The sequence below is a fragment of the Loxodonta africana genome, chromosome 10 (assembly GCF_030014295.1).
Source record: "Loxodonta africana isolate mLoxAfr1 chromosome 10, mLoxAfr1.hap2, whole genome shotgun sequence".
Lineage (NCBI taxonomy): Eukaryota > Metazoa > Chordata > Mammalia > Proboscidea > Elephantidae > Loxodonta > Loxodonta africana.
In genome coordinates, this window is record NC_087351.1 from 33,265,347 (window position 1) to 33,278,165 (window position 12,819).

The 12,819-nt window shown below is 43.1% G+C and overlaps 1 gene segment (V, D, J or C); it reads left to right on the top strand.

The window, feature by feature from the left end:
• Positions 1-4,172: 4,172 nt before the first annotated feature.
• Positions 4,173-12,819, top strand: part of LOC111748105 (T cell receptor delta constant-like) — a 55,249-nt gene continuing 46,602 nt past the window's right edge. The window contains 2 exon segments of the C gene segment in view: positions 4,173-4,713; positions 4,861-5,171. Of these exon segments, the coding sequence occupies positions 4,668-4,713; positions 4,861-5,171 (357 nt within the window).

Here is a 12,819-nt window from a genome sequence, read left to right on the forward strand (position 1 = left end):
TGACAAGGTCAGTCTGGTTAGGCTGAAGAACGACATTCTTGTACTGATATGGCCTGTCTTTACAGCCATAACCCAAAGGCCCAGGGATCCTTCCTGTAGCTGTGATCTTGGGACTAAGCTTCCTGCTGGTCTTCTTTTGCTCTCCTCATATGTTGCGGACAAGAACACACTTTCATATCAGACCTCCTGTGGACAGAAAAAAATATTTCACTTCAATTTCAGTCAGCATTTTTGAGGACCACCCTGGTGATGCAGTGGTTAAGAGCTCGGCCACTAACCAAAAAGTCAGCAGTTTGAATCTACCGGCCCACTCTTTGGAAACCCTAGGGGGCAGCTCTACTCTGTCCTATAGGGTTGTTATGAGTCAGAATCAACTCGACAGCAACAGGTTTTGTTTTGTTTTATGGGTTCCACAGGTGCTTAGGGGGATAGAGACAGACCAAATAACAAGTGCAAGGCAGAATTTATACTTTGGAAACCCTGGTGGCATAGAGGTTAAAAGCTATGGCTGCTAACCAAAAGGTGGCAGTTTGAATCCCCCAGGCATTCCTTGGAAACGCCATGGGGCAGTTCTACTCTGTCCTATAGGGTCGCTATGAGTCATAATTGACTCGATAGCAACAGGTTTTGGTTTGGTTAAAGCACAATTTACAATAGCAGCTGCAAAATGTCTACAAATGAGAGGCTTAGGGATGGCAACCTTGTTGGAATATACCTCCAGAGGCTGTATTTTCATAGCACCTGAGACTGTGAAAGATATCAAGGAATGAAAGGCTGATGGAAATTATGAGGGAGGGTGGATAAAGCCCCCAAACCACTCTTGTCTCTCTTACTGACTGTTCAAATCTCAGGTATCATTACTTACATGGGGAAGAGGAAACTAACATGTATTAAGCCAAGCAATGAGCCAAGTGCTGGCAAAATGTAATTTCATTTATTCCTCACAGAAACCCTGTGAGTTATCTTCCCCCATTTTACAGACTACAAAGAGATCAGCTCTCCCTGGAAGGCACATGAAAGACAGTGTTCTCCCAGGGCCTGGGAAGTTGTATCCTATTCTCTGGCTGTGACACAGAAGGTCACAAGAAACCAGGGGTAGATTAACCAGTAAGCAAGGTATCACAGGCTTAAGTGTGCCTACTTACTAATCTGCAGTGCACAATCTCATATGGGTTTTACCACATCTTTGATTATCTACAAAAATGGGCTTATTGGTCACTCTGAGTTAGAATCAACTTGACGGCAATGGGTTTGATTTAGTTTTTGGTTAACTGTCCCTGGGTGGCACGAACAGTTAAGCACTTCACTAATAACTGAAAAGCTGGCAGTTCAAACTCACACAGAGGTGTCTTGGAAGAAAGGCCTGGCAATCTGCTTCCGAAAGGTCACAGCCTTGAAAACTCTATGGAGCAGTTCTACTCTGTATACATGGGGTCGCCAGGAGTCAAAACCAGCTCGTTGATGACTGCTTAACAATTCTTTTGATATTAATGCAATTTTAAGCCCACGGCTCTTCTTCCTGCCTCAGGACTTTTTTTTACAAGTCTTCATTTCTTCAATAGAATGTTCTTTCCCTCCACATGCCCTCTGTACAGAATCCCACCAGGAAACAGAGGACACTCTCTAAGAGGTGATTAGAGGGAGGGAAATGAAAGGGCCATTTACAAAGGTGTGGGCAGGGTTAAGGGAAGCAAAAAAGAGATGGTGAAACCCGCCAGGAGTTGGCAACAGGGAAGTCACAACTTCCCTCAGCCTGAAGCATGGAGGAAGGAGCCAGTTACTAGAACCTGGAGATGTGGAGGAGGAGCTGTAGCCTCCAGTAGAGAAAGGAAATCATTGCCAGCCAACAGCCTGGCAGGAAAAAACCTGTGGTAATAATACCACGCCTCACTCTCTTCCTCCCTCCCTATCTCCTTATAGTGCCTTCCATTGGCCGAACCAAGTGAGACGCCAGAAGCGAAACCAAGTAGATGCTGTCCTTTAAAATCAGCATCCTAGAGTACAAAGTACAGAGTGGATCTGGAAGGACTGACAACATACAACACCCCTGGGTAACTTCTGCTTTTGAATCAGGGCTCAGCTTCACTGTCACTTCTTCAAGGAAGCCTTCCCTGACCTCCTGACCAGATCATGTCCCCTTCACATGCTCTCATAATCCTTCTGTTTCCTCTTCAGAGCACTTACCATGGCTGCAATAACCAAAAACAAAAAAACCCAGTGCCATCGAGTCGATTCTGACTCATAGCCACCCTACAGGACAGGGTAGAACTGCCCCATAGAGATTCCAAGGAGCACCTGGTGGATTTGAACTGCCGACCCTTTGGTTAGCAGCCGTAGCACTTAACCACTATGACACCAGGGTTTCCATGGCTGCAATGGAGGGATTAATTATGCAAATTATTATGTGATGACTGGCTGTCTTTCTAGAATGTAAGCTCCATAATTGAAGAGACCACGTGTCATTCATCAGTGAATCCTCAGGGTCTGGCACATAGTAAGAATGGTTAGATTTATGGGAGTGCCAAGAGTTGGCAACCTGATGTGAAAAGATGGAGCACTTAGGATGAGAGAGGTTGCCCTTGGCAACACTTAAAGAACTTTAGCAGGTGGCCACCATTATATCCCACAGGTAGATACTGATAGTGCAATTTGTAATATCAAATTGAAGAATGGTAGGTGGGATGGGCAGTTGGTCAAACGAAGTGAGGTGAGTCGGGGAAGAGGAGGAAAAACTACCATATTTTCAAACAAACTTGAACTTGCTTCTATCTGTATTTCTCAGGCCAGTCTTGTCCCAGTCAAATTAAGAAAGCTTAGGTGGATCTTTCTTCTCCACTTGGACAGGAATTTAGGTCCTAGACCCTCCTCAGAAATTGAATGCAACCTTCACTCTTGCCTCTTTGCCTACTGTCATGGATTGAATTGTGTCCCCCTAAAATATCTATCAGCTTGGCTAGGTCATGATTCCCAGTATTGTATGATTGTCTACCATTTTTTCATTTGATGTGATTTCCCTATGTTTTGTACACCCTACCACTATGCTGTTAATGAGATGGGTTATTGGCAGTTATATTGATGAGATATACAAGATTAGATAGTGTCTTAAACCAATCTCTTTTGAGATATAAAAGACAGAAGCAAGCAGAGAGACATGGTGACCTCATACCACCAAGAAAGCAGTGCCAGGAGCACAGTGTGTCCTTTGAACCCCGGGTTCCTGCACAGAGAAACTCCTAGTCCAGGGGAAGATTGATGACAAGGACCTTCCTCCAGAGGCAACAGAGAAAGCCTTCCCCTGGAGCTGACGCCCTGTATTTGAACTTCCAGCCTACTAGAGACCGTGAGAAAATAAATTTCTCTTTGATAAAGCCATTAACCTGTGGTATTTCTATTGCAGTAGCACTAGATGACCAAGGGACCCTTTTCCAAGCTTCTGCTGTACCCCTAGTTCCCATTATTCATTTACCTGATTGATTTCAGAATTTCAAAATCCTGGGTCCCAAGATTTTAAACACTGCCCCCTTTTGAAGTACATATAAATTAAGACTGTCATAAGCTGGCGTATAACAGTGATTTCTGAGGTTTTTTTTTTTTTTTTTTAATACTTTTGCTTTGCGAATTCAACAAAGGTGACCTACGAGCTCTTCAAAAACAGAAGACAGATGACCTCAATAAAAACCAGAAATCTTTGGCTCAAATTGAAGATGTTGCTTCATTGGATTGTTCTTTTATACACAGTTGAATCACCCTTACCCAGCTTTGCCTAGAAGGAGTTTGCAGTGAACACAACAATCATTACAAGATCCTCAGAGTCTTTGCACACATACGATTGATCTCTTCATTTGATGGTTCTTTTGATTACAGCTGTAAATGTCAATAACCGTTAACATAACTACAGAGTGTCCAGCATGTATATCTGACATGAAAATGGAGCAACAATGTCAGACTTAACTTCTGAGGCAGAAAGCAGAACCTTGCTATCAATCAAATAAGCTGCCCTTAACCTTCCTTTGGAGCACTGGTGGCACAGTGGTTAAGAGTTTGGCTGCTAACCAAAACATTCTGCAGTTCAAATCTACCAGCCACTCCTTGGAACCTCTATGGGGCAGTTTACTCTGTCCTATAGGGCCACCATGAGTCGGAATCAACTCAATGGCAATGGGTTTGTTTTGTTTGTTTGTTTAACCTTCCTCTTGTCCCTGGGTAGTGCAAATGGCTAACGTGGCTCCTAACTGAAAGGTTAGAGGCTGGAGTCTATCCAGAGGCACCTCAGAAAAAAGGGCTAGTGATGCTACTTCTGACAAAAATCAGTCATTAAAACCCTTATGGAGCACAGTTCTACTCTAACACACGTGGAGTTGCCATGAGTTGGAATCAACTTGATGGCAACTGTTCTGTTTGTTTGTTTTGTTGTTTTTTTATAACTTCCTCTCAATTGGCTTTACTTAACTGGCCCACAGTACTGGTCCTGACGCCGCATTTTCATCCCTATCAGACAACAGGCACTGGAAACCTTCTGTGAGTGACAAGACCCTTCTCGGGGAATAGAAACAGCTGTTGACTGGGGCTGGTTTCCTGAGGCACAAGTGTGTCACGGAGAACGTGTTGATTCACAGCAGGGACAGCCAGGGGCAAGTTGGGAGGCAGAGCTGTCCCTGAGAGGAGTCATGCAGAGAATCTCCTGCTTCATCCATCTCGGCATCTTCTGGGCAGGTAAGGCAGATCCCAGAACCGCAATTAAACAATATTCAGCAGCAGAAACATCAAGGCTCCCTGGCCCTGGTACTCATGGAAAGTGACCCTTACTCCATGATCTCAGTCCCCAGTCCTCATTGAGCCCTTTCTTGTTTTTTCTCTCAGGCGTCATGTCAGCCATTGTGTTGGTGCCTGGAGACCAGGTAGTGACTGTGTCTGTGGGAGGATCTACCACCCTCAGGTGTACCATGGAAGGAGGAACGATCAGTAACTACTACACAAACTGGTACAGGAAGACCCAGGGTGACATACTGACTTTCATATATGGAGAAGGAAGTGGCTATGGCTCTAATTTCCAAGACAGGTTCCAAGCTAAAACTGATAATTCAAACAACCAGGCTGTACTTAAGATTCTTAAGGCATCAATGAGCGATGAAGGATTTTACTACTGTGCCATCGATGACCACCCTGCTGCAGTTCTACTTCTGAGCAGCTCAAAAACCATCAAGATCTACGTAGAATAGCAGTTCCAACAAGATGATGATTTTCTCTTGAATAAATAGTTTAAGAAATGGGAGCCAGAGAAGACTGGCGTTCCTGCCTTTCTGCTAGGCTTGGTCATTGTCAGCTTGCCCATGCACTCCCATGGTGCTCAAATAAGCAACCCCCAGTGGCTTGTGGCCCAGTGTGGAGAAGGAAAGAGGAGAGAAAGAACCAAAGTCAGGAACTGTAGCATTTACTATATACTCCACAATTCCCTTCGAGCTTCCCAAAAGATTTGGCTACACACTCAAAGTGCTTAGTGTATGGCGTAGACTGAAGAAGCACTTTCCAAAGCATGACCATGGATGACATCCAGATTTCTCTCCAACTGTATACACCATGAATCTAGCTGTTCTAGAGGAGGGGGGTTGGGAAGGCAGGGAGACTTCTCTCCCTTCGTTTAGCATCAAAAAGTGTACGCTGCCTGTCGTCTTACCCAATGTGGAGCACAAGACTTGATCTCTAACTTTCTGTATTACAGGGTAATCACTGACCTAATATGGACTTTTGCCCTCCCACTCCATCTCTACCTCTTTACCTCCTCTTCCATATAAGCTAGAAACAAAACATTGGAGATTTTCTTCCACTGATGCTTCCTTATCCTTCTTTGCACACCTTAATTCAATATTCTGCTTTTATCCTGAAAGATGTACTTTTCCAGACTTAGGTGATTGACAGGGCTGCCTATTCTGAAGCAGAACCTGTGGCAGAAATCAGCCTTCCTTCTGGCCTCCCCTAGAGAATCTACCATTCATCTTATTAAATAGCCTCATTGGAACTTTTGGTGGTGATGGATAGGTTAGTTAACTTGATTGAGGAGATGGTTTCATGGGGGTATAAAAATAGGTATATCAAAATTCATGAAATTGTACATTTTAAATGTATGCACTTTATTGCATATCAAGTATACCTCAACAGAGCTGTAAAAATATTTTTTAAACCTTAAAGTAAATCAAAAACAAAAAGCCTCATTGGACTATATCAGGCAATGTCTAGGGAAAACTTTCTCCAACTAACCACTGTAATAAAAAATCCTGCCCTCACAGATGTACAAAGAGGCTGACGAGTGTTTGTCAGTCACACACTTTCCATTGCAGTCAGGACTCCTCACTCTTCCAACCAAGGGTCTTCCAGATCCCTTCACCTCTTGTGATTCTGTATGTCCTTTAAGACTTTGGCCAGTTCCACCTCTGTTAGCATTTGGAGATCTCTCCATTGTCTGAATTATTTCTGCCTGGGTACCATCTGCTGAATCATACATCAAAACTTATTACTTCGTAACTGTTCCCTGCAATTTAGCCATGACTCTTCATAAAGCTCTTATCAGTTATCTCCCCAAACAACTATATTCCAGGTCCTCAAGAATCTTTCTCCTCTCCATCCTAAGCCCAATCACTCTCTCTGGTGCCTAATATTGGCCTCATACCTAGCTTCTACCACTCTGCCCCACCCTTTTGGATGGCTTCTTTGGTTAGTGTGTCTGCAAGACTCAACATACTGACTCTGCCCTTGAACAAAATCATATTCCCAGGGCCCCATCAAAATTGGGCACTTTAGCCTACATTCTGGGAAGGGAGTTTGAACCTAATATTCCTAGGATGTATCCAGATTACCACAGGGCCTATCATGCTCTTCAAGCCCACTGACAGCCACTTATATCAAGTTATTCTTGTTTGAACAAACGATAGACAGGAAAGGTATACTGTGTCTCCAAGACTGAAGGGATACAGCTCTTCTCCCAGTTTGAAAAATCTTGATGTCAAAAGTTTTGGAACCATGAGTATAAGGCTGGCATGATGGATTCCTGGCAAGAGAACCAGCAGGGTCCTTCTGACAGTGACTGGGAAGAATGTCTTTGAGGAGGAAGAGGAAAAACAGCTAGACAAATCCACAAAACCATATTTTAGCTAATAATACTAGCTAACATTTGTTGACACATGTCTGTTAGTTTGACATACTGTGGTGGTTTGCATGTTGCTGTGATACTGGAAGCTTTGCCACCAGTATTTCAAATACCAGCAGGGTCACCTTTGGTGGACAGGTTTCAGCAGAACTTCCAGACTAAGATAGACTAAGAAGAAGGACCTGGCAGTCCAACTCTGAAAAAAATTGGCCAGTGAAAACCTTATGAATAGCAGCAGAACATTGTCTGATATAGTCCCAGAAGAGGAGTCCCTCAGGTTGGAAGGCACTCAAAATATGACTGGGGAAGAATTGCCTCCTCAAAGTAGAGTCTACCTCAATGACTTGGATGAAGTCAAGCTTTCAGGACCTTCATTTGCTGATGTGGCACGACTCAAGATCAGAAGAAAGAGCTGCAAGCATCCATTAATAATCAGAACAAGGAATGTACAAAGTATGAATCTAGGAAAATTAGAAGTCATCAAAAGTGAAATGGAATGCATAAACATTGATATCCTAGGCATTATGGAGCTAAAATGGACTGGTATTGGCCATTTTGAATCAGAAAATCATATGGTCTACTATGCTGGGAATAATGTTAAAGAGAAATGGTGTCCCATTCATTGTCAAAAAGAACATTTCAAGGTCTATCCTGAGGTATAACCCTGTCGGTGATAGGATAATATCCATATGTGCCTACAAGGAAGACCAGCTAATACGACTATTATTCAAATTTACACACCAACTGCTACGGCCAAAGATGAAGAAATTTGAGATTTTTACCAACTTCTGCAGTGTGAAATTGATCAAACATGGGATTGGGATGCATTGATAATTACTGGAAATAGGAATGTGAAAGTTAGAAAAAAAAGAAGGATTGGTAGTTGGAAAATATGGCTTTGGTGATAGAAACAATGCCAGAGATCACACAATAGAATTTTGCAAGACCAACTACTTCTTCATTGCAAATACCTTTTTCAACAACATAAACAGCAAGTATACCCATGGACCTCGTCAGATGCAATGAATACGCAGGAATCAAACCGACTACATCTCTGGAAAGGGACAATGGAAAAGCTCAATATCATCAGTCAGAATAAGGCCAAGGCCCCACTGCAGAACAGACCATCAATTGCCCATATGCAAGTTCAAGTTCAAGTTGAAGAAAATTAGAACAAGTCTGCAAGAGCCAAAATACGACCTTGAGTATATTCTACCTGAATTTAGAGAGCACATCAAGAATAGATTTGACACATCAAACTCTAATGGCCAAAGACCAGAGGAGTTGTGGAATGACATCAAGGATATCATACATGAAGAAAGCAAGAGGTCATTAAAAAGATAGGAAAGAAAGGAAAGGCAAAAATGGATGTCAGGAGAGACTCTGAAACTTGCTCTTGAATGTAGAGTAACTAAAGGGAACAGAAGAAATGATGAAGTAAAATAGCTGAACAGAAGATTTCAAAGGGTGGCTTGTCAAGACAAAGTAAAGTATTATAATGAAATGTGCAAAGACCTGAAGATAGAAAACCAACAGGGAAGAACACACTTGGCATTTCTCAGGCTGAAAGAACTGAAGAAAAATTCAAGCCTGGAGTTGCAATATTGAAAGATTCTATGGGGAAAATATTAAATGTCTAGGGGCCAGTATTCAACCATTTCAGAAGGGAGCATATGATTAAGAACCGATGGTACTGAAGGAAGAGGTCCAAACTGCCCTGAAGGCATTGGTGAAAAACAAGGCTCCAGGAATTGACCAAGTACCAACCGAGACGTTTGAACAAACTGATGCAACACTGGAAGCACTCACTCATCTACGCCAAGAAATATGGAAGACAGCTACCTGGCCAACTGACTGGAAGAGATCTATATTTGTGCCCACTCCAAAGAAAGGCGATCCAATAGAATGCAAGAATTATCGAACAATATCATTAACATTATACGCAAGTAAAATTTTGCAGATTATTCAAAAGCAGTTGCTGCAGTACATTGACAGGGAACTCAGAAATTCAAGCTGTATTCAAAAGAGGATGTGCAACAAAGGCTGTCATTGCTGATGTCAGATGGATCCTGGCTGAAAGCAGACAATACCAGAAAGATGTTTACCTCTGTTTTATTGACTATGCAAAGGCATTTGACTGTGTGGATCATAACAAATTATGGATAACATTGCGAAGGATGGGAATTTCAGAACACTTAATTGTGCTCATGAAGAGCCCATACTTAGACCAAGAGGCAGTCGTTCTAACAGAACAAGGGGATACTGCATGGTTTAAAGTCAAGAAAGCTGTGTGTCTGAGTTGTATCCTTTCACCATAGTTATTTAACCTGTATGCTGAACAAATAATCCGAGAAGATGGACTGCACGAAGAAGAATGCCACATCAGGATTGGAGGGAGATTTATTAACAACCTGTAATATGCAGATGATGCACATTGCTTGCTGAAAGTGCATCATCAAGAGGACTTGAAGCACTTGCTGATGAAGATCAAAGACCACAGCCTTCAGTATGGATTGCACCTCAACATAAAGAAAACAAAAATCCTCACAACTGGACCAATAAGCAACATCATGATAAACACAGAAAAGATTGAAGTTGTAGGGGATTTCATTTTACTTGTATTCACAATCAATGACCATGGAAGCAACAGTCAAGAAATCTAAAGACACGTTGCATTTTTTGTTAAAAAACAAAGATGTCAGTTTGAGGACTAAGGTGTGCCTGACCCAAGCCACAGTATTTTCAATCACCTCTTATGCATGTGAAAGCTGGACAATGAATAAGGAAGACTGAAGAAGAATTGATGCCTTTGAGTTATGGTGTTGGCAGAAAATATTGAATATAGCATGGACTTCCAGAAGAATGAGCAAATCTGTCTTGGAAGAAGTACAGTCAGACTCTCATTAGAAGCAAAGATGGCAAGACTTCATCTCACATACTTTGGACATGTTATCATGACGAACCAGTCCCTGGAGAAGAACATTATGCTTGTTAAACCAATGGGTCAGCGAAAAAGAGGAAGACCCTCAAGGAGAAGGCTTGACACAGTGGCTGCAACAATGGACTCAAGCACAGCAACGATTGTGAGGATGGCACAGGACCAGGCGGTGTTTCCTTCTGTTGTGCCTGTCGTCAATATGAGTCAGAGCCAACTCGACGGCACCTAACAACTAACAACAACATTTGTTGAGTGCTTACTATATGCCAGGCACTATTCTAGGCATTCGACATGTGTCAACATCATTTAATCTTCACAGCAAACCTATGATGCATTTTCTATTATTATCTCCATTTTACAGATGAGGACATGAAGGTACAGAAAAGACAAAACATTTGCCCAAGCTTCCACAACTAGTTAGGAGGGGAGACCGGTCCCAAACTCTGGAGAGTGCTCCGGAGACACAGCATGTGATTCATGGGGGCGGGGGGACTGTGGAGGCAACCTCCAGGAAGTGTCAGAAATGAGGAACAGGTCTGTGCCCCCACGACCAGACCTGTTCAAAGTGATGATCTGTGCTCATCTGCCAGAAAGCTGGGACACCAGGCAGTAGTCCCAGACAATCTCTCAGGTGTCTTCTAACGCTGAGATTTTGTGGTCCTGACATAAACTTCACACAATCTTCTAAAGTCGTGTGTATCTCCTCATCTGTGCAATGGGATAATGAGTACCAACTTCTCAGTGTTGTTATAAAAATCTAATGGTAGGAAGTAAGTAAATTGCATTGCCCATAACAGCTATTCAGTACATGTTATTTATCATAAAAAAAAAAAAAAGAACAAACGATCAGGTGGAATGATTGACGACAGAGTGACCTGAATTACTGAGCGTCAACAAGGGGCCAGCCACTTTATAGGTGCGGACTCACCTAACCCTTATGCCAACCCTCTGAGGTCATATTGTCAACTCCATTTTACGGATGGAAAGACTGAGCCTCAGAGAGGCTGGTAGCTTGCCTAAGTTTACAGAACTGGAGCCCAGGATCTGGGTCTGACTCGAGGGTTGATTATCCTGGCACTTGTCTAGGGGCCATGGGATATACTAAAGAAATAAATTACCTGTAACAACATCTGATTAAGGAACAATGTGTGAACAAATGTGTGAATTCCACTCAGCTTTGCTGATGCAGAGGCCAAATGTGCAGCCACCCCTCACAGGCAGCCCCGCCTTCGACTCTCTGATTAGCTCCAAATGGGGGAGGGGCCAACTAACTCCTCCCACCTCCCTCCCCCACTTTAAAACACTGATTGCAATTTCAGCTTCCAGACTGGTCTCCCAAGATGCCTCACTCCCCTTGTGGAAGGAGGACCAGCTGCTCCCCACCAGCCTCTGCCATTTACATCACACTCCTGAGTACAACCCCAGGTCAGCAGCTTTTCTTCCAGGTCACACAATGGGAAGTGGGCCCACATACCCCTTCCTTCTGATGCTTCTGAAAGGTTGTATTTTGTTGGACACCCTTAGAGTATCTGGGAGTCACTGCCTTTTCTTTCCTTTTCAGGGGCCTGTCTGCAATGACAGCTAAAGGGGTCTGGGACTGGGTATGATAAGACCTGGAGAACTTCCTTGGGTTTCTGGCAGGTTCACAGAATTGCTAACTTTACCACCCATACATATTTGAACTGTGAGGCAACATGCCCAAGTTTGTCTCCTCCATTGTCACCGACTTATTGTCACTTATGTCAAGGCAGCAAAAGGGCTCAAGACCTAACATCTACTGTTTTCTGCAGTTACGGAGAAGCAACCCGACACCAGCAAGCACATTGGTGGATTGAGGTACAGGAGCCACCACGCCAAGAGAATTGAGTTCGAACCAAACCTTCCCGGCTTAGGGTAGGGCTTTAGTCTCATGACAATAAATGCTGGCTGATAAATTTTCCACACAGACAAGGTGAACAAATTCCAGAATCAAGGCTTCTTTCTTACTCTTCAGTTCAACTTATTGCCCCCAAATATTAATTGAAAGATAGGATTAGACAGCTTTCATTTTTTGTTGTTGTTGTTAGAACCCTTCATTCATCCTGCCAGCAGAAGCCATCCCTCATCTCTGCTTAATTTTTTTCCATACCATTTTTCCCCATTTGATGTGCTATATATTTTACTTGTTTATTTGTTGTCTAGCGCTCCACTGAAATACAAGCTCCATGATGGCAGCTATTTGACCTGTTTTGCTCATTGCCTTAACTCTCGCACTTAGGACAATGTCTGGCACATAATACGCACTCAATCAATGTATGGAATGAGTGAGTGAGTGAAATATTAATGGGTGAGTGCTATGAACCTCCCTCTGTGCTGGGCGCTGGGGATACAGTGTTACAAAAACTGGTGCCTACTTTGCCCTCTGAAATGTTTTCCCAGAGCCTCAACTGTCCACTAACAAAATGCTATTGACTGCAACAAGGGTTTCTGAAGGTTTGATAATAGAGTGGTCTAGAATTTTAAATAACTTACTCTTGGAAAGCAGATATCAATCCTTCTAAGTTCCTTGGTCATCTCCCCATGGAGGCATAAAGTGGGGAGAATGGAAGACTTTCTCCTTTTACCGCATTTTCTCTCCTCTGAGCCCCAGTGGCCCAGCCCTGAGTCTTGGGCTTTCAGAGAAAAAGCTGAACATTTCTACTTTATTTCACAGAGGCATTTTGTAAACTTTCTCCCCATCTCTCCACACAGACCTGTGGGA